This window comes from Cryptomeria japonica, chromosome 3 (genome assembly GCF_030272615.1).
Source record: "Cryptomeria japonica chromosome 3, Sugi_1.0, whole genome shotgun sequence".
Taxonomy (NCBI): Eukaryota; Viridiplantae; Streptophyta; class Pinopsida; order Cupressales; family Cupressaceae; genus Cryptomeria; species Cryptomeria japonica.
In genome coordinates, this window is record NC_081407.1 from 64,314,487 (window position 1) to 64,342,260 (window position 27,774).

Sequence of the window (27,774 nt, forward strand, 5' to 3'; positions counted from 1 at the left end):
AATACTACCAAGAGTCTTCATTCATTCACCTACAGTTAACCATTCATTCACCGATGGTTAATGCAGACGGAGACACCGATAGTCGCCAACAGTTCTCCCGCACTCAGTCCCACTAGATAATCAACTTGCACGCCCCAACCTGGAACACGAAATCATTATGGTTTGCATCGTCTCTGGTGACACTTCCATTACCTCTACACGAGGATCGCGGCTTCCCTTCACGGCGATAACAACCCTGCACTACAACCGTTAACAGGTTACAGGACACGGGAGAAGGAGTGCGCTGTATTCACCTAGCCTCCGGTGGTGCACGGAAGAAAGAGTGTGCCGTATTCACCTAGCCCCCGGTGGTTTGTAACAGTCTCGCATGTAAAGAAATACACGCGCCCGCAACACATACAAAGTCTCACTCCATTAATTACTCTGCTGCTTCGATCCAACACGGTTCTTCTCCGAAATCTTACATCCAATAGGCCAGTGATTAACTGACGAAAGGCAATCTGAATCAATTCAATGTGTATCTTTCACACTAATAACAAATCATTTTTTATTCAGGCATATACGTCCACTGCAATGCCATGCTTTTATTCTCAAAATAAGTTGGTTTATTATTTCCCGTAGGAAACCACCTTAATAGTTAAGAATAATTACGGTGTTTAACACTTTATTCACCAATGCGTTAATAATATTAATTATTTATATTAATCAATGGCTAGAATATTAATATAAAATAATTAATATTGTTTCAAATTTACTTTTCGCAACTTAATTATTAGGGAACATTACAAGCAACCCATTTTTTTTGGTTATCTTCCTTGGCAACCCTACTATTGTTGCATATTGTAAATTGTTAAATCAACTTATAATTATTTTTGTGGCAATTTTGTATCTATATTGCTTTTGAAGTAATGGAAATCTCCTCTAATAACTTAGAAAATTGTGTTAAATATATGTGTATGTGTTTTTTATGAATGTGATATCCAGCTGTGCCCATATTGGGGGTCTTAAAAAAAGGCCATATCTGTATCTGATACCATATCTGTATTTGTATCCGTATCTGTGTCCATGCAAATTCAGCCTTGAATACTTTGCAATAACATAAACTCAGAAATCAGAAACCTTTCATTCAAATATATATGCAAAATTGTTTGACAAAAAGGCTCAGTTGGTAAGGTGAAAAGAACCTGGTAAAAATTGATCTCAATTGGGTAGGTGATCCCACAGTGTATGAGTACCAACAAGCCATTTATTGAATATTGGGCTAGTTAATTCAATTTTGGTTAATACATTCTATCTCTTGTATCATTGTATCATAGATTCATAAGTTATATAGCCTTGAATTACAGTTCTACCATGTGTATTTATTGTCTTTTCTTTGCATTTTCTTTGTCTTCTCAGTTTGACTGTGTTATGAATAGATCTTAAATTATATCTGCTGAAATTATTAGAATCCTTTTGTTTATCGTCTTTTGTGTCACCCCTGGGCCTAAGATCAACAATGAGTGAAATGATATAACATTTGTTAATTTATTCTTCCAAAACTTGCAATGTATATTTATAAAATTATAAATACGTAATGGAGTTCATTTGATGACTATGCATATACACCTTCTGTTTATTCCCTTTTTTTATCCCTGTTACATCCCATGACGCATTCTGCATAATATTCTATAATACAAAACACATAGTTGTTGTTTGATAGAGAAGGCTTTTTATTCGTTTTTGGAAATGGAAATGCTAAAACATTGATTAATCTTGGTGGGTTTGACATTATTGTCTGAAAGGAATTACAAAAATGAAAGAAATGAAAGAACACCATTTGGAGGGAAAATCATTTGGTTTGGTTAATGATTTATAATTTTCACAGAAAGAAAGTGGTCTTTGGTTTTTCTGGTCATAACTATTTGATTTCTAATTTTTTCTAATCCTTTCTTCAGGGAGAAATATTTTATAGCTTGTGAGACACTAGAGCAGAAAAGCTTTGCACATTCAACTGTGTTAAAGGAAGATGATAGGTCATCGACAGATGATGCTGCCCAAAGTATCATGTCAACGCCTACACATCCTGCTCATAAAGAGCGAACAAGTATTCATGACTTTGAAATTATCAAGCCAATTAGTAAAGGTGCCTTTGGTAAAGTATTTCTTGCGAGAAAAAGAGCTACGGGTGACCTTTTTGCTATTAAGGTATTATGAACAGATAATTTGTCTTTTAATAGGAGTATCATTTTGGGATGTTCTTTAAAATTGGTTATTTTGTATTAAGTATCATAGAATCACCAAGGTCATTCTTTTGCTCATTTGAGCATCCACGTTACAAACTTATTACAATTACCAGCTCCTTTCGAGCAACTTATTACAAATACTAGCTCCTTTCAAGCACCAAACTAGAAACAACAATTGGAAGACCAAGGGTCACTTTAAAATTGGTTATTGATTTGGTTGTGCTAGCAATTACTATTTTGCATTTAAGGACTTAGCTTATGATTGTTGTAGTGTTAACTATACAAACATTATCATGAAAAGGACACATTTAATTGTGTACATCTTCTTACTATTTTTAAAATTCCATAACCTAAACATTTACAGATCCTACTACATGTACATTACAATGTTTTATGGATCCTAACACATGTACATTAAAATGTTTCCATAGATAAAGAGATATGGTGCAACACTTGAAAGATTAAGGAAAAATGTTCTCTTTTACTCCCACTATTTGTATGTGCATTGTACTGAATAGTAGCTGTGAGTTTGAATGATAATTAATGACTAAATTTCAAATTTGATCTTTTATAAAGATCCATTGGATAGGAAAGAAAGAACGACAAAAAGAAAGAAAGAAATTAAATTAATGTCCACAGGTGACTAATACCAGTTAATGGGACTCAAAAGTGCATCCAATCATGGGTTAAAAGAACCATAGTTTCTTAAAGTAAGTAATTACTAAAATATGATTAGAGGGAGTAAATCTTAAATTAGTAAAATCTATATAGTATGTGATGGAAGTACTGCTAATATAAAGACCTACTAATGGTCTGTTTGCTCCTTAGGTATTATGATCGGATATTCATAAATCTACCTTCTTGATGTTCCATAAAATTGGTTATAAATTTTGTATTTGACTGGTAGTGCTATTAGTTTGTTAGTTTCATTTTGTATTCTCTTATTATTTTGTATTAAGCAGGACTTAATACAATATTTGTCCAAAGCAAGCAGGACATAATATGTGTAATGTCCCCTTCTCGATGATGCACTTTTAGTGGTCCATTGGCCTATCCCTGAGACCCGTCGGCTATGTGGAATGAAGAATTAGGGTTTCAAACATTGATGAGGCAAGAACTTACTATTTTTAGTAAATTAGGGGGTTGGCTGTTTTGATGATACTGCCCTACTGAGCTTTCCATGCTCTGTCATTGGGTGCGAAGATCATGCTTTTCGGAGCAATGGTTCATGACTTACTATTTTTAGTAAGTGGTAGTATGGAGTATTTCTATTTTTGGTAGTGGACAGGGTCCTGGTCTTGCAGCAGTTCTTTGGTCTTCTTCACTCCGCTTCATCTTGGTTTCTGTTAATGATCAGTATGAGAGACATAAGTAATTTAATTAAATATTATATCCTTGTCAAAGGTTTAATATTTAAATATTTGCAGTTACTGATTAATTGTGGAGATGACTTAGGAAAAATAATTAATTAATATTCATTTGATTATCTCCTAAGTCAGAAGGCGAATTTGTGGTGTCCATTTAGGGGATTAAACATCTTTGGTCTAATGTTTATTATTGCAAAAAAGACGCCACCATGAGGAAGTTCGAACTTGCCTAGGAAGGGTAAGTGGGCGCCAAGTTAGTGGGGAGACATAAGGCGTAATGAAGTTGAATTTGAATGAATTTGGCGCCATTTGCATTTGCATTTGGGAAGGCGTGGAGTTATAAATATGAGCCTTGGGCTCTCATTCTGATCATCTTGAAAATTTGCATTGTTATGTTGGTAGATTGGCGTTAGAACTTTGAGGCTTCGGATTGCGGCTCCTTAGTGCTTTCCAGTTTCGTACTTGAAATATAGTACTTAGCTGTGTGCTGTAATCTACCATACTTTCAGTGCATATCTTAGTCTTTTTGGTGTTTGGAGTGATTTCTGGAGTTGCTGGTTTCCTTGTGGCTGAAGCACGTTTTTTATCACACCTCTCTGCCTAAGTGTCTTGTCATTCTGGGTACCGGCTCATTCATCCTTCCTGCTGCTGGCGATTCACACTATAAGTTTGTGGCACCTTTCATTGAGTATTGAATTTATTGAAGCAAATCGAAATTCCTTAGCTAGGCGTGGGGTTTTGAAGGTGCATTGGGATGCATGCCAAATAATGTGGGGGGAGGGGGTTGATAGCTTACTTTTGGTTTGTCTTCATCGCTAATGGTCTAATGTTGGTTTAGGATTGATTTTGGGTGAATTGGGTGAGTTTTGAGAGAGATATGAGTGTTTTAGTGGGTTTATAGGCTGCTGGTTATGCATTTCCAGCCTGCAGTTTTTGATGTTAGCAGAGTTTCATGATTATTATCTTTTATGTTCAGCATTATTCATCTACTCTCACTCTCTGTTATTGTAAGGTTAAGTAGTAGTACTACTAACCCATTCTGAATTGTAATCTCTCACCCCGTTGAAAAGTGGAAGAGGCTGGCTTGCCGCCTACACCAGTTAAATTGTAATTCAGTCCTCCCGTTGCATAAGTGGTCGAGTGATGATTGGTTGTAATGGTCCTCCCGCTGCATAAGCGGTCGAGTTGAGTATTTTGTAATTCAGTCCTCCTGCTGAAATACTGTGGTTGAGTGATTTGTGTTTGCTGTATGGTTCTCTTGGCTGGTTCACTGCCAAGTCTCTTGCTTTCCTGCTGGATAAGCGGAAGGGGCTGGCTTGCCGCCCAGTATTGTATTTACTTTATCATTTCAGCAGATTTGTGATCTAACGATCCCCTCTTCACCGTATGCTCTCACCTTCCCACATTGGGCACTTGGTGACCAGAAAGTGGAAGGGTTGCATTTTCAGCAAGCTTTGAGTTTATGTTTTTTAACCTTACCGGGTATATGTTGGTTGATGATTCTTATTGGTCTTATAAACAAAACAAAAATATCCGGGATATTACAATATGTCGTGCTTATTTGTCTACTTAATATTGTGCCTATTTTTAGGAGTCCACATGTTATATATGCTTAGCACCTAATACATGCACGCTAGAATGTATTTTTAGATAAGGGGTATGGGGATATAGTTTGATATTCATATGTTAATTCTACTTAGTATTATAGATAGGGTTTTGGATGGTAGCTAATTGCTAGCTTCAGAGTTGATCCATCGGATATGAAAGAAAGAAAGACAAAAGTATTTTATAATTATATTAATGCCCACAAGTGAATATGAAAGATCCCCGATGGATCTCTTTTACCAATCTGCTGTAATTTTTATTTATTTAAATTGATTTTTCCTGCTTATTAATATTTTCTTTCAGAAATAGACAGAAGTTGCAGAAGGGTTGAATTCTTTTTGTATTTTGATGATTTTTCAACAAGTAAATAATGAAGTACAAGTACATGAACAAAGTACTGAAAATGAAGTTCATATACAGCCAAAACAAATTCGATTCAAGGCAGATTTCTGAATATAAAATCAAATATTTGACCAGATGAAGATTTCCAATAATTTCAGGAAGATTACAATCAGGAATAATTCCAACCTGGATGCTGAAAGAGTAACATAACTAGGAATGAAGTTGTGGCAAGATTCCAGCCCTCCAAGTGCTGCACGTGGGAAGGAAAGTGGCTGCCAGGTACAGCCGTACGGCTGCCAAGTACACCCAACTGGTTAGAAACCCCAAACCCCACGCTGAACTCTGTCAGAATTGCTGAACCTCCAGAAAGAATGCCGTACAATCTCCAAGATGCTAATAGCTGCAAACAAATCCAAACCACTGTATTGGGGGCTACGTCCCAAACAGGCAAGGCATTGGGGTTGGCGTCCCAGATGCTGAAAAGCTCTTCCAGAGCCAAATCTCAAATCCAAGATGTAAAATGTGTAAAAGATAATCATAGAATGAAGCTCCTATCCCCTTATAACCCCTCTCAATTGCAAATCGAACCCTAATTGTCTCCAAGTGGCGTGGTCTAGTGGAAATGTTATAATTTCTTATTTTAAAGTGGTCATGTTACTAGAAAATGACCTTTTTCCCCATAGACAGAAATCCGCTCACTGAATTGCCCTGAGACCAAAGAGAAAGATTTAAAGAATTTCAAGATCTTTCCAACGAGCTATCACACAATAGGATGCGCATCCAGATGAGACCAAAAATCCCCTTATTACTCCAAAATGGCTGACAACTTAGCCTTATTTAATTATTAAACGCTAACTTAGGAAATATTAAAAATATAACCCAAATAGCCACAAAATGCCCAACTGACATTACAAACCCTAAAATCATCTTGTCACCTGTCTGTGACTGAAGTCGGAAATCAAGGATTCACTGGTAGTCTCATCCCTAAAATCTAGGGATGTTCCTAAAATTTAGGAAACAAGCCCAATCTCTTTGAAACTGAAACCATCTAAAAGGTCATGAATAACCTCACGACTGGCAACTGTCACGACCTCCTAAAATTTAGGGATACCCCCTAAAATCTAGGAACTGCTCCAAACTGGCTCCAAACTGCCTGTAAAGCCAAAATCCAATCACTATATGCACTGAATGAGTCCCAATCAACCTCTGCTAGCCTACGAGACTCCAATGATAGGCCAACTCCTCCGTCTCCGATGTCCACTCTAGAAAGGGGACATGACAGAATAGAGCTAGTCAGTGACACTCAAAAGTATATTAAATTATGATAAAAATGTGCTAGGGTAAAGGAGATCTACACTCAAAACATAAATAAATATTAAAAATGACTATTGTGTGTGAATTTAAAATGGTTAAACTTGACTGTCTCTGATTTTGAGGGACCAGGGGATGCAGTTTTGGAGACAGCAGAAATTTATTTGAATTTTGGGATGGCAGAGGGCTGGTATTAACATAGTATAAAATATTTTTATAGTATTTGAATTGTAAAGTAAAATAAGTAAAAGCAAGTAAATTAAACTAAACAAACTAAAAGAAACTGAATGTAATGTAATGAACATGCATAGACATTCCATTGATCCAATAATCCATCTGATATCATAATAGTTTTTTATTTACCAATTAAAGTTACAAACTGGAAACCTAGAAGTCAGAATCAGAGATGAGAATCACAAGTACGAACATCAAATTATCAAATAAAGAAATGCATAATAGGTAGATCGAGCAACAAGCTCCAAAATTGGAGTCATCTGATGGAAATTTGAAAAATTGTTCCTCATCACTAGAATTGTTAGACTCAATTGCCTCCTATAGTAGGACCCAAATCAACATTCGCTACACATCGTAGTCCTCATTAATTTGCCTCACCCCCTTGATCTCTACATTCCTTCATGTTGGTGGACTCTCCTTGTACAAGTTGTCGCATTATCAATGACATGAAAGTAATTGTATGACAACAAGATTTGTGGCTCTCTTAGATGTAAGTCATTCCTTTTAATGGATTGGATAAATCTATATATTGATTCTTGACCATTTCATTTCAATAATAGAGGAACTAGACACCTACGAAAGGAGGCAAATGACAAATGTATGCAACAACCTTGGAGGTCCACATGGTTGCTACCAACTAATTGATTATTCTCATGCCAAAGTGTGTTTGTCTATGTTTGCTAAACTCTTGTAATCATTGAGTTTTTAAATCTAGTCCACTAATCTTTGATTAATGAAGTCTCTTGCACACTATACATTTTCTTGAGGCCCTTAATGAATGTTTTTTCTGAACTCCTCTTTATTAGTGCAGACAACTCTACCAGGCCTCTCCACATACCATTTTTTACTTGCTGCATATGTGATGATATTAAAGAGTTGTTCAACCTCTTCCATCTTTGTTGAATGATAGGATGAATGTGCTCATGATAGAGCTATAGGGTGGGGTCTCACTATAATGCCCCTAATTCAAGTCATGGGGTTTAACTATGCATTGGCTGTCTTTTCTTTGGTTTGCCCAAGAGGAAGAGGACTTAGAGCATCATTTCGTAAGTGTTAGAGTCTTTGGCTTGCTCTACATTCTATTCTCAAGTTGTGGGCATGTCTTTTGTGTTGATGAGATAGCTTTAGTCGGAATTCAATAAGGCCGACTCTGCAGATCAAATGTGAAGTGGCCTATCGGCCTTACACATTTGATTATATAAATCAATCTGTATTAAACCCTTAAGATTATTATCCCAATTATGTATTATCGGGTTCTCTATAATTAAACTTGCGTTAACCGAATTCATTATTATCGAGTTGCTATTAAACATTATCAGGTCGATTACTTATCATTATCGGGTTTTGTTTGTTATCATTATTGAACTCTATTATCGGGTTCATGTGAATCGGTTTGTATAACCGATTATGGTTATAGAAAGACGCATCATATTATGAAGAGACACAATCTCTAGGATGACATTCGGATTCTATATAAATAATTATGCGTCTCTCTTTCATGTGTTGTTAAGCAGATATGCACAATAGTGATAGAAGAAGATGTGGATAATATACGACAAATCTGATACAATATTGGAAGGACTTCGAATTACTGATTGCAGATCGTGGCATACAATCTATAGTAGTTCCTAGAAATTCTTAAATTTTGGATCAGATTTGATATGTAAGTAGTTTTAAATTTATTTCTATTACTTAGTTCACAACTAAGGTATATGACTATGAACTCTATGTGCAGGTTGCTGCGTATATGTGGAGAACACCACTTAATTCACAGAGTATTTGCTAGACTGCAAATGAAGGAGATCGATGTCTTATTGGCTTGCACTTTCGATTTATGTTCTTGCCTTTTAGAATCGAAATCTATCATGATATATATAACACGGTTTAGGCATGTCGATGAATAGACATGCCTCTACGTATGTGGAGACATGTCAATGAATAGACATGCCTCCACATATGTGGAGACATGTCTCTTCATTGGGATGCCTCTCTGAATACTGATTCATATAAACGTTTGTTAGCAAGATAACGATTCACATAATCGTTTGTTATTATTAACAGCAGGTAACGATTCACATAATCGTTGGTTATTATTAACAGCAGGTTACGATTCACATAATCGTTTTGATATGAAGATCGACTATAGTCGATTCAAACAGTGATTAATAATATTGAACTGTTTAATGTGGATGATCGATTTATATTGATCATTCCATTTGATCAATATAATCGATACTTATGATCATTTAGCAAATGATAAATAATTCGGTGCTCATATTCAATTTGGTATAAACAACGTGATTATAAATTCAATTTAATCACTAGACTAATATAATCAATATTACTTATCGATTCAACATGAATTTAATCTCATTGATTTATCAACAACATGATTAATGATTTATTATTCCAATCATAAATTATGTATATATAATTATTCATATATATAATAATAATAAGAGCACTTATTATTATTACATATATTAATATGTATATATACATATTAACAAATTATTAATCATGTTGATGGTATAATCAACACTACATATACATATGATTTGATGAGATTACTCCGACCGAAGCTATAAATCATCAACACTCCCTCTTAGCTAGGGAGGAGGATTATAAGGTACTCACAGTAGAACTACACATAGTGTAGTAGATATCATTACATGATATCAGGAGCAATGGTCTACAAATATCAACACTTATGATATTTACCAAAAGCTCACAATATCCATTATGGTATGTGCACTAGCATCAACCATATGATGCCTACCATAGGGATATAGAAGATCATGGCATACCCACTGATATTAAGCACTTAATATCCACGATGACATATCTCAACAATCCAACCTATAGATATCAACCTTATAATATACAGTCAATATTATTTTAAGAGATATGGATTATCATGACATGTTCACAGATATCAACCATATGATATCTATCATGATAGACTGTAGAGTTATTGTAAAGTCGTCACCTTCCAATAACTACTAGAAGTACAAGTGATTATCATTCAGAAGTCGTCACTTCTTAATGATGCACACAGGTGCCCATAAAGTCATGAAATGACAAAAGGAGTTTATATTAAATATCTTTAGAATATATTAGTACAATAGTAATGTTGAGACTCAATCTTAGAATTTACATTTCAATCATACCAAGCTTACCTCTGAAGTGTTCTACCTTTGTTTTGGTGAGAGGCTTGGTGAGAATGTCTTCTGTTTGATCTTCAGTACTAATATACCTCAACTGGATTACCTTTCTCTCCACCATGTCTCTAACATAGTGATAAGGTAATTCAATATGTTTGGATATGTCATAAAATACTGGATTTACTGAAAGCTTTATACAACTCTGTCGGTTTTATGCCAAATTGCATCATTTAAGTCTCTGCCGGTGGGGTGATTACCCAAAGCTTCTCTTTGAGATATTCAAATGTTTCCTTAGGCAAAGGCTTTGTAAAAATATCTGCAATTTGCTCTTTAGTGTTTACATAAACCAATCTCACTTCATTTGCTTCAACATTTTCTTTCAAAAAATTATACTTAATAGAAACATGCTTTGTTTTAGAGTGAAATGCCGGATTCTTTGATATATCTATTGTTGCTGAGTTATCACAGTAAATAATTACCGGTTCTTTGCATTTTACCTTGATATCCTTCAACATTTGCTTGATCCATAATACCTGAGTGCAATTAGTTGCTGCTGCAACATATTTTGCTTCTGCTGTAGATAATGATGTACAAGTCTGCTTCTTGCCGATCCATGAAATTAATCTTCTGCCAAGAAAGAATGCGCTGCCAGTGGTACTCTTTCTGTCATCCACATCTCCTGCCCAATTTGCATCTGTATATGCACATAATTCAAAATTGTCATCCTTAGGATACCATAAACCAAGATTTGTTGTGCCTTGCAGGTACCGAAAAATCCTTTTTATTGCAGTTTCATGATTTTCTTTAGGATTGCTTTGAAATCTTGAAACAATACATACTGCATTCATTATATCAGGTATGGTTTGTGTCAAATACAGTAACCCTCCAATCATAGATTTGTACCTTGTCGAATTTATAGGTGCTGAATCATCCTTTGATGTCAATTTATCAGTTGTAGTCATAGGAGTGCTTACCGGTTTGGAGTTTCCCATTCCAAATTTCTTCAAAAGTTCCTTCAAGTATTTTGTTTGACAAATGAATATACCTTTATTTGTTTGAGAAATCTGCAAACCTAGAAATTTTTTTATCTCTCCAATCATAGACATTTCAAATTCTTCCTGCATCTTATTAGCAAACTCTTTGCATAGCTCTTCTTCTCCTCCAAAAATGATATCATCCACAAATACTTCAATAACCAAAATATCATCATTGGTAATTTTGTAATACAAATTACTGTCAGCATTACTTTTTGTGTATCCTAGCTTTAAAAGATATTTATCCAGTTTAGCATACCAAGCTCCGGGAGCTTGCTTCAATCCATATAAAGATTTTCTTAATCTGCAAACCATATCCTTATCATCTGTTAATGAAAATCCATCAGGCTGCTCAATGTAAACTTCTTCTTCAAGATCTCCATTCAAAAATGCACATTTTACCTCCATCTGATAAACCTTATAGTTCTTGTGAGCTGCAAATGCAAGAAATAGTCTTACTGCTTCAATTCTGGCTACCAGTGCAAAGGTTTCATTATAATCAATTCCTTCTTTCTGAGAATAACCTTTACAAACTAATCTTGCTTTGTTTCTGATTACTTCACCCTCTTCATTCAGTTTATTTCTAAATACCCATTTAGTTCCAATTACATTTTTGTCTTTAGGTCGGGGAATTAATGTCCAATTATTATTCTTTTCAATCTGTTCTAATTCTTCTTCCATTGCTTTTATCCAATGTTTATCTTTACATGCTTCAACAATTGATGCTGGTTCGACTTGAGAAATTAAACATACCTCTTCATTTGCCAATCTTCCTGTTGTCATGACACCTTGATTTTTATTTCCAATTATGTGATTTTCTGAGTGATTAATTCTTACATACTTGGGTTTATTCTGATTTCCATTCACAGGCTGTTGTTCTTCAGTCACAGTTGAGTTCTCTGATGATGCCGGTGTGACTGGTTCTACATTCTGTTCTGTTGCAATCTGTGCCGGTTCATTTATAATCAATTTTACTGCCGGTTCAGAACCTATAGATCTTGATTCTCCTCTAAAATGTTCATCTATCTTCACATTAGTACTTTCAATGATTTTCTGCAATCTTTTATTGTAACATCTATATGCCTTTCTTCTAGTTGAATAACCAAGAAATATTCCTTCATCACTTCTAGGATCAAATTTGCCAATAGACTCATCTCTCCTAATATAGCATTTGCTTCCAAATATTCTGAAATATTTAAGAGTAGGAATATGACCCATAGTTCATAAGGGGTCTTATCGGTTTCACCTTTGATGTGAACTCTGTTGAAAGTATAAACTGCTGTATTTACTGCTTCTCTCCAGTACATATGAGGTAGATTTGCTTTGGTCATCATGGTTCTTGCTGCATCCAATATAGTTCTGTTCTTCCTTTCCACAACTCCATTCTGCTGGGGTGTCCGCGGTGCTGATAGCTGTCTTTTGATTCCATTCTCTTCATAGTATGCATTGAATTCCCTAGATGTGAATTCTCCTCCTTGATCAGATCTCAAACATTTGATTTTCTTGCCGGTTTCATTCTCAACCATTACTTTGTATATCTTGAATCTCCCAAAAAGTTCTGATTTCTCCCTGAGAAAAGTAACCCAACACATTCTAGAATAATCATCAATTATTAGCATAAAGTATCTATCACCCTGAGGACTTCTTGTTCTTGCTGGATCACATAAATCAGTATGAATTAAATCAAGAATATTATTAGATTTCTCAGAAATGCTCTTAAATGTTGTTCTAACTTGCTTTCCCATTTGACATTCCTTACATACTAGATTATGAGGTTTCACAATCTTAGGTAAATCCTTTATTGCCTTGGTTGAACTGATCCTTACAATGCAATCAAAATTCACATGACAGAGTCTTTTATGCCATAACCAACTTTCATCAATCTGAGCAATCAAACATGTCTTATTGCTGGTATTCAAATGAAAGATATTACCTTTAGTCTGATTATCGGTTGCAATCTCCAATCCAGTTCGGTTTATGATTTTGCATTTTCCATTCTTGAATTGTAATTGAAATCCTTTTTCCACTAACTGACCAACACTCAAAATATTATGCTTTAAACCTTCAACATAATAAACATTGTCAGTATTGTGCTTACCATCCAAAGGTATAGTGCCTCTTCCTTTGATTAAACATGCTTTGTCATCTCCAAATCTTACTTGACCTCCACGATATTCCTGTAATGATAAGAATTTGCTTTTATCACCAGTCGTATGATGCAAGCATCCATTATCAATGATCCATTCATCCTTCTCTTCAAATTTTGCTGCTAATGCCTACTCAACCGATTTGACAATAGGTGTCGGTTGATCTTTTATTGCAACAAATGCCCATCCACTATCTACTAGATCTTCATCAGAATCATCTGTAACACCTTCATCTGCATAGTAACATGACTTATTCCTGTTTTTCTTAAATCTGTATCTCTGATATTCAGGGTTAGGCTTATATGTTCTCTTTGCTTCATCTCTTAGTCTTGAATGTCTATCAGGACAGCTAGATGCCATATGACCAACTTTATTGCAATTAAAACATTTGAAAGGTGCTTTACCTTCATACTTACTTCCTGCTGGACCTTTAGGCATCTTCCTTGCAAATAGTGCTTCAAGTTCTTCAAGTCCTTCATTTTCTCTTCTGATATCTTGAAGTTCTTTTGCATAAAGTGCTTTCCAATCAGATTTGTTATATGATGCTAATGCTTTGAAGGCTATATCAGTCTTGACTGTAGCAACGGAACCAAATTCTTCAAGATCAAATGCTGAAAGTTTTCCAACCAATGTATCTCTAGATACTGATGTATTAGGCATTGTTCTCAACTCATTAATAGTTGTCACTTTCATTTTGTAAGCCGGTGGCAAAGCTCTTAAAACTTTAGAAACAATTTCATCTTCACTTAAAGATCCTCCACAACATTGTACTCCTAAAACAATTTCATTAACTCTTTTCATAAATGCTTAAATTCTTTCATCCTCTTCCATTTTTAAATTTTCATACCTGACCCGGTAACATTCCAGTTTTGCAATTTTGACAGTGGAATCTCCTTCATTCAATGTTTCCAGTTTATCCCAAATAGCTTTTGCTGTGGATCTGTTTGATAATCCCATGATTTGCTGATCTGATAATGCGCTTAGAAGAGCTTCTCTTGCTTTGCAATCATTCTCCAAGTCTTTAGGTAAGGTTGGTGGATTAGGGTTATTCGGATTAGGAGCAATGTAGCCATTCTTTGTAACATCCCATATATCTCTTCCAATGCAGTTCAGATGTGTCTCCATTTTGATCTTCCATATACCATAGTTAGTTCCATCAAGTCTGGGACTGTCCTTTCTGAAGATATTTGCTCCCATAGGATCTCCTCAAGTTGTTAGGCTTCTGCAAAAAGAGGACTAGGCTCTGATACCAATTGTTAGGAACCGGGAAGGACAACTGAGAGGGGGGGGGGGTGAATTAGTTGTCAATAAATTATAACCCAAAACAAATTATTCCAACTTAAAACCCAGTGCCGGTAAAATAGATTAACAGTTATAGTAATACCGATACAATTTAATACATGAAACAAAAAGCAAAACAACATCCACAACACATGACACAGAGATTTTGACGTGGAAACCCTGTAAGGGGAAAAACCATTGTGGGAAACCTTACCCACAATCAGATGATACTACTGCAGATAGTAAGTGAATACAATAATGGGGTCTGGACATGCAGAAAGGCCAACTGCCTAGAGCTCACTACTCAATCACAAAATTAGGAGTCTCATTGACTACATAGTTGGATGGTTAAATCCAATAATCAATGTACTGCTTCAATTTTGCCGGATTCAGTATTGGTTTAAGCTCTGCGCATGAGGACCAAACACCTTCATGACCTTTAACAACCTTCCTTCAACCTTCAGATGATATCTGCGTGATTCGCACAAGGATTTGCTTGTTTTCGCTTTTCACAATAATCTCAACACATTCGCACACACCTCTTCCAAATAAGATCTTACAATTATTTATACAAAACCTAAGACCTAATGGTTAGGTCGGCTCCTAAAAGATATTACATTTAAATCAATTACAAAATAAGTCTTGGTGCAATACAATATGTCGGCCTCAATACATTTACACATTATCCAATCAATAAATCATTTCCAAAACGTGCCGTGTTGATCTGGAACATGATTTCCTATACTGGTTCATAACTTGGACCTATCTGCCGGTTAAGGCAAATATGTGAACCCGATCAGTCCAATATGCAAAACGCCAAATGCAAACATCCAATCCATGTCGTCGACATAACCAAATGATCTCCAGATGATAACAAGTCATCATCAACTTCCTGAGTTGCCGATGAAACATATACCGGTAACTGTGCATAAGCCAATATCCATACCAGGACCACAATGTGCCGGTTCATCAACAAACCAATATAACCAGAGTGCCAAATCAACAATGTAGACCTCCAGAAGCATAATTGTTGACATCAATGACAAAACCAATGCAACACATGACGAAGTCATCCATAATACCAACAGTAAGGGCCTTCCTTACATGTAATTATATCATTAGGGGCTTCATCACATTTAAATATGACATTGATGAGAGGCAAGTGTCTAACGTCCATTCACTTATCCATGCTACAACACCTGACATCCAGATGTCCTTCGTCATCTTTATTAGTTAGTTAACCTCAAAATAACTTTTTTTCCAAATTAAGTTTCTCAATTCAGTCTTACTATGAGGCACAGAATATGTATCTAGTTTTCCTTGTCATACCCTCCTTGTTTGAAGGATGTTGAACAAATTGAATTAGAATACCATTGGCAAAAACAGAATTTGTTAGTGAACTCATTATCCACTTATCTAGTGTAAAGTTCCTTACTAGATCTAGTTGCAAATAAATTTGTGTCCCAAAAATATAGTGATGTTTTATTTCATTAAACTGGTTGATTTTGAGAAGTCTATGATTTTCATTCAATAGTGCATTCCATGCATCTATGATTTTTCAATCAATAGTATAACCCATGCATACGAATTAACTTTCATGCCTTATAACCAACATAACCTTGATTGAATAATCAATGTTTAATTTCATATAATCGAACACTACAAGTGCACCTATTAGTTCGCAGCTGTATTGCCAGACGTTTGCTGTGGTCTCCCCCGGAAGCATCACCTCTTTCTCTTTGGTTGGCAGCGTGTGGGACTCAATACCAAAGTGTTGTTGCTTCCTTCCGATCCTTAATCGCATGGCCAACAAATACAGTTTGGTCACTGGGTACAATCATGTGCTCTGTTTGATAACTCCCGATATTGTCTCAGGCCACGGGCTCTGGTGGTGATGATGTCTTCATCTCGCGTTCTGGGAACATCCCGTCATTGCAATCGGTAACCACAGATTCGGGTTGTGCCATTATCCTACTTGCGTTCTGGAAGCCCTCGGCACTACGCTCGGAAATCACAAATCATGTGCGTCGTGAATCTTACACCTGATACCATATTTGACAGTCGCACTTGTGTGGAGATCATACCCGACACCGTGCTTTGGAAATACTTTCTGTCACGAACATAAGGTTTGTGCAAACCTTCGGGATCTTTACGCCACTGCAGTGTACTTCGGTATTCACCAGTCGGACTCTATTCCACTGCTCACGTCTCCCGTCGCCACCAATAGGCCAGGTTTTCCCTGACGAAAGGGGATTCAATCTTCCATGGTTGATATCGTGTAGATAATCAACTTCTATCTCCGGTCTGATAATTTATAAAATTCTCCTCCCCTCATCTTGGCTATCATCCATCCTTTTATTGCATCAAGTAGTTGGAAATCCCGTAATAGTTAGACACTATTTACGGTGCTAATCAAAAGATATAAGTTAATGTCTTTTAATCATAGAGAAAGAGTATATTAATTATTTATATAAACGAATGGAAGGATTTATATAATATAATAAATATTTTTAATACAATTTTCAATCATTTGTTAGGGGACATGACATCTAGGTCTACATATGGAACATATTAATGATCAGTTAGAGTTGATCGTGAACCTGGATCCTTTCGAATTCTGCTTGGTTCCTCTTTACATATCTCAAAATTGATAAGTAAAAATCTTGGAGGATGCAGTAGATGGTATGGTTATGTCCCCATTTTACAACCTGATCATCTTTTCCCTTTCCTCAAGAGCTAGGATAGTGTAAGGCTCAACCCCTTTGTTGGCTATATTTAGGAGGTGTGTGTTAACTCTTGTAGGGCTTGTCTTCCTTTTAAGGCCTCCAGTTGTTGCATTTCCAATTCCACTCTCTTAAATATGTGTTGGTTTATGTTAAATGTCACTACAAACTAGTGCAAAGGGTTTCGTATGTTGAATGGCTCTTTGGCATATTTTGCCAACAATTTTTAAGGGCATTAATATAATTACTTCTAAGTATTGCTAACTAAACATTCTGTGCGGGGGGATTTGGCTGGGCTTACGCCTTTCCTCTGCATCTCCCTTGCTTTCATCACCTAATTTTAAATTCTAATTGTCACTCAAGCAACATCATCACCTTTTAAAGAGGTACAAAAAAAACAACAATAAATATAAAATGCAATTATTTTCCTATTTTAGCACATTGCATGTTCAGAAAAAGCGTCAATGTTTAATTGAATTTTTGTGACATTGTAAGTGCAAAAAAGAAAACAACAATTTTTTAACACATTGCAAGTGCAGGAAAAAAACTGTGATAATTTAAAGAAAAGTAGAACAAATTTTAATATAAAAGCATAAAAAACAGTAAGTTTTTTCAAGTGACAAAAAGATATTTCAGCATTTTCTTCAATTACAAGACACTAAAAAGTTAGAAATAGCTATCAATCTTAATATTTACCATTTAAGAAACAAAAAAGATGTGTCTTAATATTTTGTATGATACCCATTAAATGATGGTTTGTCTTGTAAAATGCACCTTACCTTCTTCCTTGCTTTTCCTCAATATCGATCCCTTAAACATTGGGTTCTAACTCCAATGGGACACCTATGGATTCCTAGATTAACTCTTTCACACAACTCTCAATAACTACTCTTGAAAGAATTAAATTTCTTCCTGCAATATGAAATTTAAATAACAGAAAGGGGAACAACAATTAACACAGCACATTTTGCACAAGAAACAGATCACATGACACAAAGATTCATTTGGAGAAAACCCAAAATGGGTGAAAACTCTAGAAAGGGTACTCATTCACTAAATGGTGTCAAGACAGGGAGTACAATGCCATTTCAATGGTCTTTTGAAATATGATGGAATCTTCAAAACATAAACAAAACATGCTATAAACTTACAAATTTTATCGCCAGTGCTGGGAAGGAAGATAGGACTGATACCCATAACTATCAATCGCTCCAGCAGAGAGGTGTGAGCAAAAATGTGCTTCAGCCACAGGCGAAACCAGCAAGTTTCCAGAATCACTTCAACACCAAAATGTCTATGGCAAACTTTGAGAATGTAGAAGAATACAATGGACAGCTAGGTACTGTATTTCAAGTACGAAACCAGGTAGCACTAGGGAGATGCACTCCGAAGCCTCAAGTTCTGTCGCCAAACCGGCAGCATAACCTTACAAATTTTCAAGATATCCCAAATGAGAGCCCAAGGCTCTTATTTATAACTTCTCACCATTCAAATTCAAATGCAAATTCCACTTCCCATTTGCATCGCATTTCATCTTCATGTGGACCCAATGTAGCACCCAATGCAAGAGTCAAACCTCACGCCCAAGACTTGGACCCACGTTAACCACTTTTGGCGAAATTAGAGATAAGTTATAAAAAATATAACATCTTCCTCAATATTTTGATATCTCTCTAATAAAAATGAATTTGCCAAGAACTTAGGAAAAATAGGCATTAATCCCAATTTATAATAAATCAGTCGTCAATAATCAAATTAATTAAATATTAACCTTAGGATAAGGAATTAATATTCAATTACTTCGCATATGGCTCTGGTACTGATTATTAACACTGCTAGGATGAAACTGAGTTGGGACAACCACCAAACTGTTGCAGAATTAGAACCCTGTCTACTGCCAAAAATAGAATTGTGCCACACCGCCACTTACAAAAAATAGTAAGTCAAGAATTAATGCTCAGAAAAACATGATCATCGCGTCCAGAGGCAAAACATGGAGAACTCAGTAGGACAGTAACACCAGAATGGTCATTCCCTGACTTACTAAAAATATTAAGTCCTTGTTTCATCAATGCCAGACCCTCATTCTTCATTCCACCTAGCCTACGGGTCTTAGGAATAGGCTAATGGACCACTGAAAGAGCATCAATGAGAAGGGGACATTACATTTGTATAAAGTGTGTATAGTTTTTTTCTGTTTAAAACAGCCAAAGGAAATGGATAGTCAAGGAACCTTGGAGATGTCAAGTTGTCCCTGTGACATTTAAGAATGAGGGGATGGCCACGTTTTCCTCTGTTTTTGGGATGACATGGGGATTATTAAAAAACCCTAGGAACTCATTTCCATGTTATACTAGAATATACCCAATGTATATGATCTAAATACAATTACAAACAATTATGTGACCGGAAGACCCTTAAATGGAATAGAACAAAGAGGTGGACAAGAAAATTTTTGGAAACTGATGCTGTCACACGTCTATAGCAGAGCTTCCCTCTGAGGCTGATTAGCTAGTTTCTCTCATTTTTCACTGTTTCTCTCCTTAAACCTCATACAGACAATTAGAGAGGAAGAGATGATCAAGGATATCAGCTCCTAGATGCTCATGAAATGTTAAGATTCATTTTGCAGAGCACCCGACTTTGTCTACAAAGTTATTGCAATAGATAATAGATCACACTATCTGATCCTCAAAAATCTTTTGTGTATCTTGAATTGAATCAGCTAGCACAATACAGAATTTTGGATGATGGGTACAAGCAATAGTCTTACTTGATCAATTGCATATGGAATCTCATGGTTGTCTTGTCATTCGATGGAGAACACTTAGGCAATTGTCTTTGTGTTGTGCGAATCGCACACCCATCCCCGTCTTGGACAGGGACCCCCCGGTTTGTGCCTTTCTGTCTTTGCAGAAGAGGAAGGGGATATGAAGGGTCAAGTTGGTGAGTGATGGAGTCTGGAATGTCATCTTGATCTCCAAATGCCCAATTTCGGACCCTGGGGCAAAAAGTTGAAAATGTGAAATGTTGCAAAAAGTGGGTTTAGGTCCGAATTTCACTTAAAATGCCCAATTTCGGACCCTGGGGCAAAAAGTTGAAAATGTGAAATGTTGCAAAAAGTGGGTTTAGGTCCGAATTTCACTTAAAATGCCCAATTTCGGACCCTGGGGCAAAAACTGGAAAATGTGGAAAAGTTGCCAAAAGTGCCTTAAGGGCCGAAAATTGCTTAAGTTGCCAAAAGTGCCTTAAGGTCCGAAAATTCACTTAAGTTGCCAAAAGTGCCTTAAGATCCAAAAATTGCTTAACTTGCCAAAAGTGCCTTAAGGTCCGAAAATTCACTTAAGTTGCCAAAAGTGCCTTAAGGTTCGAATTTCACTTAAAAACACCAATTTCGGACCCTAGGGTCGAAATTCGAAGTTTTTTTAAATTTGCAAAAGGGTGATTTAGGTCCGAAATGCCTCCAGTTCGCCAAAAGTTCAAAAACTCCGAAATTTACCTTGAGTTTGCAAAATCGGGCAAAAGGTCCGAAATTCCTGGAATTTGCAAGAAGTGTTTAAAGGTCCGAAATTTCGAATAAAAGGTTAAAAATCGCGAAAACTCCGAAATTTGTAAAAACGCCTTGAAACTCTGAATTTGCAGAAGTGTTTAATGGTCCGAAATTTCTCCGATTTTCCAAAAGAGGGCTTAGGGTCCAAAGTTTTTAAGTTGCAAAACATTTACAAGGTCCGAAAATTACCTTTCGGTTTGCAAAAACTCCCCAAGGTCCGAAAATTGGATAAATTCGCCAAAAACGTTAAGTCTCCAAAATTCGCCATAGAGCCCAAAGTCGCAACGCATAAGGCAAGCATGGGGATTCGAGATTGGTAAAATTCCCATTCCTCTGAAGAACACAGCGCAGAAAGTGTAATAGACAACAAAGCATGAAAAAATGCAGAGTTCGCAATTTGGAAGATGGAGACGTAAAGTTTAAAGTCTGCAAAAATGCCCCCCCATTCTTCGAAATTCGCCAGAAAGGGCATGAGTGTTAGGATTTTAAAATTTGCAGGAGCTCTTCAAACCTCCAGAGTCGCGCTATAAGAAGTTTTCAAAACGCCATAAACCCATTCAAAACGCCCAAGACTCCAAAGGTAAAATCACGCAAAAGTAAATCGCCCAAACACTATCAAGACCAAGGATCAAATTTCACATTTGAAGAGAAAGGAGAAGCATTTTCAAGATACATCTCACAAAGAGCTTCTCAAGCCAGACGTCGTAATTAGATTTAATATTTGTTAAATTAATTAATTAATTTTTCAAATTGATTTAATGAAATGAAATTGGTTGATTGATCGCAGGACGTCATTGGAGAACTAGGAGAAGGCCTCAAACGCAAATCGAAGAAGGATCGCAATCAAGGCCAGGCACTGAAGACTGAAAAAAGAAAAAGATGTGGGAACATGCTGTAGGAGCGTGAGAGCAACCAAACATTGGGAACCATGCCGCTGAACAAAGATGAAGTCCACCACCGGGACCAAAGACCAAAGAACACTTTGAATGTTGCAAAGTTTATGCCTTCTCGAGAAAAAGCACACAGCTGGATTTAAGTCCAGAAATTCAGTTTTAAAACTGAAACTGCTTTATTGTAAACTGCCTATGGGTCCCGTGCAAGATATTTTTGTGGATAACTATTCCCAACCACCAAGAAGATTGGATAGACCTGAATTAAAGCCAAATAGTGGCAGGTAGTTGAGATAGTTGCTGTTTGGATAACTGAGAATTAATTCGGCATGGGTTAAAGCTGCCAACTTCTGGAAGGCAGATCAGGACCCTTGGATGCAGTCCATCCTAGCCTTCGATTCAAAATTGTAATATCTATAAAAGGCAGGGGCCTTTCTTTTGTAAAGGGTTAGATGGTTAGATAGTTAGATAGTGAGATGGTTAGGTAGTTAGAGATTGTTAGATAGTTGGATTTAAGAGTTAGAATAGGTTAGATCTTAGCACTAGCATAGAGATGCTGTAGAAATTGTTGTAATAGGCAGCTGAAATCAATATATAAACATTGATTTGGTGTTTATTGTCTTGCTTTCATCCTGTTTGCATGGTTTCTCTCAACATTTTAGATAGATCTTTCTATTTTGGGTGTGTAGGTATTTGATAGATTCAGGCTCATACCATTGAGGATATACTGATTGTGTATCCTTTTGTATGGTTAACCTGAGCCTTTAATTGTGCTTAGTTCAATTGCAGGTGTCCGTCTGAGCTGCGCCAGAATTGGGTGCTTAGTCGTGCGTCTCCAGTCTGAAAATCTTCCAAGTCCCTTTGAAGATTGCACCATTCCTGCAAGGTTGTGAGCTATTCTGGCCAAGTAGGAATTGGTTATGTTGAATCCGTCTACCCGCATACCCGTGTTGTTAGTTTTAGATCTCCTAACCCTTTCCTTTTGCTCTTTATTGCGTAATTTGAGAATCACAATAGACTAGCTTGTTGCAAATCGTAAGTCCCCTTGTGTTTCCAGCAAAACACATCGACCACTGAGTAATCTTGCAGTCAAGACCTGACAATCAAAACCTTGAGGTCGTCCCCTTTGATCAAACCAAAAACAGCATTAGGGACTTCCTTATCTCAAGAGAGGATAGGATACTCAGCTGGTTATTCTATTCTACATTGGCCGTGTGGAGTTTGCAGCAATGCGATTTCAGACACGTCAACACTTTGCAATCCATTAATTTCTAGATTCCATCTTTGTGCTTGATAAAGGGTATAAAAATTGATGATTAACTCTATTTACAATTTTAACTTTTCTAGTGATGATACGGTCAGTGATTCCTGGGTTGTGAAAAGCTGGTAACATGTGTTTTGATTCCACACAATCCACATTCTTGCTTCAAGTTTGTAGAAAAGCAACTTAAATAAATGAAAGAAGTATGTTGGGGCAAGATTGTGAGTGGTTTAACATCATGCTGTTATACTTTGAATTTTTAATAGTTTTACATTCTTTCTCTTTCTATCCTGCAGGTCCTGAGAAAAGTGGACATGATTAGGAAAAATGCTGTGGAGAATATATTGGCTGAGCGCAACATTCTTATTACTGTGAGGAATCCTTTTGTGGTAAGTTTCCATTTTCTGTTTTGTCAAGGAACAGGCAATAATGTTGATCCTCTTTTTGCAGTTTAGTTGGATTTATATGTGCCATGTAAAAGATTGCATTATTGTTTGTTTCCAGCTGGAAATGCATGTCATACCTTTGCATTCTGTTTATAAGATTGTGTGCTTTGCATATTTTGCAATTTTTTTATGTTTCTATTCCTTTGTTTTCAGATGCTAATAGCAAGGTTTTGTGTATTGCTTCCCCAGCTTTTGTATGTAGTTGTCTTTGTCGAGACAGCTTTTATTGCTCGCTCAAAACTGTGGCAGTATAATGACACAAACAAAAATATAATGCATAAAGTACAAAATGATAATTACAAATGAGAGTGAAATCCCTATTTATAGGTTTCACTTATTTCCTTATGAAAGTTTCAAACCAAAGAGATAGGTCAGCCTAAACTAGTAATATCACAAAAAATATGAGATACAAAGACAAAATAAAGAAAATCCCATGAAAAGTGAAAGGTAACTACCTAGGTTGATTTAGGTGGAAAATTGCAATAAGAGACACCTCATTGGAGTTCTAGAAGGGACTTGAGAGGGCCTAGGAAAGTGACTATCATAATTTGTTCCTTGTGATAAAGCTTTGTACATAGCAAAAATTGCTTTAATAACCAATGGAAAACTGATATTTTTTCAATTAGGATCTTGCAATAATTTCTTGAAGAGGTCTAGGAATGTGATGAACAATTCAAAAAGCCTTTGAGAACTCACAATTGTTCAACTTAAGGATCACTAGGGCCTCACTGGTTTTAGTGGTCCTAGAAACAAATCTCTAGAGCAAGGTGGGTATGTTCTCAAAATTAACCTTCATGAAGATGGGAAGGAGAAATGAAATGGTTACTTGGGAGCTCAAATGTCAAAATTCAAATTTAAATCAGAGAGCTTCCACGAGAAGAACAGGAAAAAATAAAACCAAAAATTGGTGCCAAACAGTCTTACAAGGATGATTTAGAGACATCATCTTTAAGTACAACATGACAAAAGTTAACATCTTTGAAAAACCATTCATATAAAATTCATTCAAATATTATTTAAAAATCATCTCTCTATTTAGAAAACCTTTCAATCTTTTCTAAACGTTGTCTTTTTTCCCTTTTTATTTGGTTCATTAGATCCTTTTGGGGTCATCAGCGATTAGTTATTGCTTACATTATTGGTGAAATTTGCCCAACACATGTGGTATGCCTTTGGATTATGGAGTAAAAGAAAAGTGGCACACAATACACAAAGAACTATATATCCTGTACATGATTTTTGTTGTATTTCTGACTCTGATATGTTGTGATACCTTGTCAATCTTGGAAGACTTTGCAGGTGAAGCACCATAAAATGTGTCCAATCCGAGATAATGAACTTTGTATATTGAAGTAAATGTAAGTCTATGCTGCAAGGTGAAATCAGATGTTTTAGTTAAAATATTTTGATTTATGGCTTGTCACTGAAAATGTGATGCTTTCTTTGATCCTTATACTGATTGATATTTTTGAATATTATCTCTTTGCAATTTTTTTTTTTGTTTGAAAACTGTACGTAATAATTTCGGAGAATCGTATGTTGTTCACACCTATATGGGTGATGAAAAATGACTTTTACCCAAGGGTGGATGGAAAGATTGATTTAGAAAATATGGAAGGATGCAATTTCTGATGCAGATGAAATAGTTTTTAGTTTTACTACAATTTAGCTCAAGTTATCCATGATATTTATGACAGGTTTCCATTCTGTGATCGTTGATAAGAAAGTGCATATGTGAACCTAAATTGTACATGCAAGTCTGTTATCGAGTAAATATCAAATGTAGCACCAGGAATTTTTCTTTACAATTGAATATTTTGATGAATGTCTTTTTGTTGAAAAAACCTGCAGCTTGTTTTATTTCATCGTTGTATTAGACAAATGATTGTTATTTGTATTCAAACAATTTTTAAATCCTCATACAATAAAATGTAGAACTGTAGTTCTGCATCAATATGGAAGGAAATGTTGAAAGCATGTCTAAGGACACATAACAAACATATGCAGAAAAACAAGTGAAGAATGCAATTGGTGAATCTTGCAAAATATCTTGTAGTTCTGGCAACCTACGTGGATGCATTTTAAGATATCTGCACACATCAATCTCTGAATAGTTATCCACGTTATTTTATGACAGGTTTCCATTCTGTGATCATTGGTAACAAAGTGCATATGTGAACCTAGGTTCACATATGCACTTTGTTACCAATGATCACAGAATGGAAACCTGTCCATGAAGTGCTGTCTGTGATTTGAATGTCACTGACATTAATATCATGGTTATTGTAGGTACGGTTTTTCTATTCTTTTACTTGCAGAGATAACCTCTATTTAGTGATGGAATATTTGAATGGAGGAGATTTATATTCTTTACTTAGAAATGTGGGTTGCTTGGATGAGGATGTTGTCCGTATATACATTGCTGAACTGGTGAGTTATTTGTAACCTTTAAATAAAATTTGGGTATTTATGTGATTCACTTCATAACTTGCCATGGATTAAAGTTTTTTCTAAATGCAAGAATAAAATAAACTCCTTTTATGACTTCTCTGTTGACTTACAGGTTTTGGCACTAGAGTATTTACATTCTTTGGGGATAGTGCACCGAGATCTTAAACCTGATAACATACTGATTGCTCATGATGGTCACATCAAGGTGTGCCCATCAAATTAACTGCAAATTCAACATTTTTTAATCCGTTAAAATGTGTGGAATTGAAAGTCTGTGTTTTAACTTGGGTTGCCAGGGCATATATTCATGGGCTAATCAAACTATCAAACTCTTTTAAGTTCTTTTTTGTCTACCTAATGTGCCAAGAATGCTTATCAATTTTGGAAACCATCCAGAGTGACATGGATGGTACACGATACATAATGTTTGACAATGGATATGTAGTGCATTCACAATAAACTTCATTTTACTGCTGATTAGCACCTCATTTCCATAGGAATGTGCATGTCAATCAGTCTAAGAATAGTTTTCTTTGTTGATGTATGGAAAACGATTAGTGCTTATTAAGTTATTACTGATCAGGGATTGTCAAGGCAACCATACTTGATCATCCCATCTGAACATTATGTATTAAATAATGCAATAAACATAATTTAGCAACAATATGTTCTGGTTTGTATGTAGTTTTGCATGTCAATCTGTTGCTTTTTCTTCTACAATTCTATGTACTTAATAATAGTTTATTTGTGTAAAACTTGTAGCATGGAAGGATCCTTTTCCTTTTAGTATAACTGCGATGGAAATTTTGTGCTTTCAGAAAATGGAGAGGTTTAATAGAACTTAGGGATACCAGTGAAAGAATAATTATTGGGTTACATTGATCTGTCAATTATGATGGACATTCCATCCATTAATTCATGGGCTGTGGAATAGCGTATAGGAGAACAAAGACTGGAATTATGTAAAAAAGTGTAATAGAAGTTGCAAGTAAATGAGAGTACAAATGTCACCATAAAAACTGAACACAGAATTACCCTAGAGAAGCTGTTGTGGGAAAAAAATCTAGCAAGCATGAACAGCCACTCAGTTAAAGCTTCAATCCAATGGCAACTTACACGAATGAATCTCACTCGAACTCAACTTCTATGACCCCTCGTAGTACTCTTAGAATCCCACTGCATTGTTGCTACCTGCTTAACAGCATCATACAGTAACTCAAAAAATGCTTATGATGGCACTACAATGTATCATATGTATCAGGTCTACAATGATTTATCATAGCATTACAACAATGCTATCAGGTCTACAATGATTTCTCATAGCATTACAACAAGGATTGAAGATGAAATGATAGACAAAACTGAAGAGATTGAGGAAATTGGAATGCCATTGTCCGTTTCCCTAAGAGCAATAAAAATTACTGCTTATTAGCACAATGAAACTGTTGGGGTGGTTCAGAGACTGCAAACTAATAGAAACCAACGGTTTTCTTCAAAACACAGAATTGCTTAGTGTTAGAATTTTAATTTACACCTTTTAATATAGCACAAAATTGACCAGATATGCAGTAGAATTATTTTTTGAATTAAAAGGTGAAGCTCATTGTAAAAAAGAACTAACCTACTATGAAAAAATATGTACTTGCTTATCTACAATGTTTTATGGGTTTTTTAGATTTAGGCCTAATAAACTTTAAATGTGCATATTTTTTGGGTTTGCCTAGTGTTTTCCCCTGAGGGGTG

The 27,774-nt window shown here is 35.8% G+C and overlaps 1 protein-coding gene across 5 annotated transcripts in view; it reads left to right on the plus strand.

The window, feature by feature from the left end:
- LOC131032595 (probable serine/threonine protein kinase IRE4) overlaps nt 1-27,774 on the plus strand; it is a 317,811-nt gene that overhangs the window by 55,698 nt on the left and 234,339 nt on the right. For 4 of the 5 annotated variants that reach the window (XR_009103480.2, XR_009103481.2, XR_009103479.2 and 1 more), the window contains exons 6-9: nt 1,938-2,187; nt 23,431-23,523; nt 25,870-26,010; nt 26,144-26,236. Coding sequence is in view for 2 of the 5 variants with exons in the window: in XM_057963616.2 (XP_057819599.2) it covers nt 1,938-2,187; nt 23,431-23,523; nt 25,870-26,010; nt 26,144-26,236 (577 nt within the window). In the remaining 3 variants the exon portion in view is untranslated. The remainder of the gene's footprint in view (nt 1-1,937; nt 2,188-23,430; nt 23,524-25,869; nt 26,011-26,143; nt 26,237-27,774) is intronic. The other variant, XM_057963623.2, reaches the window with a different exon arrangement.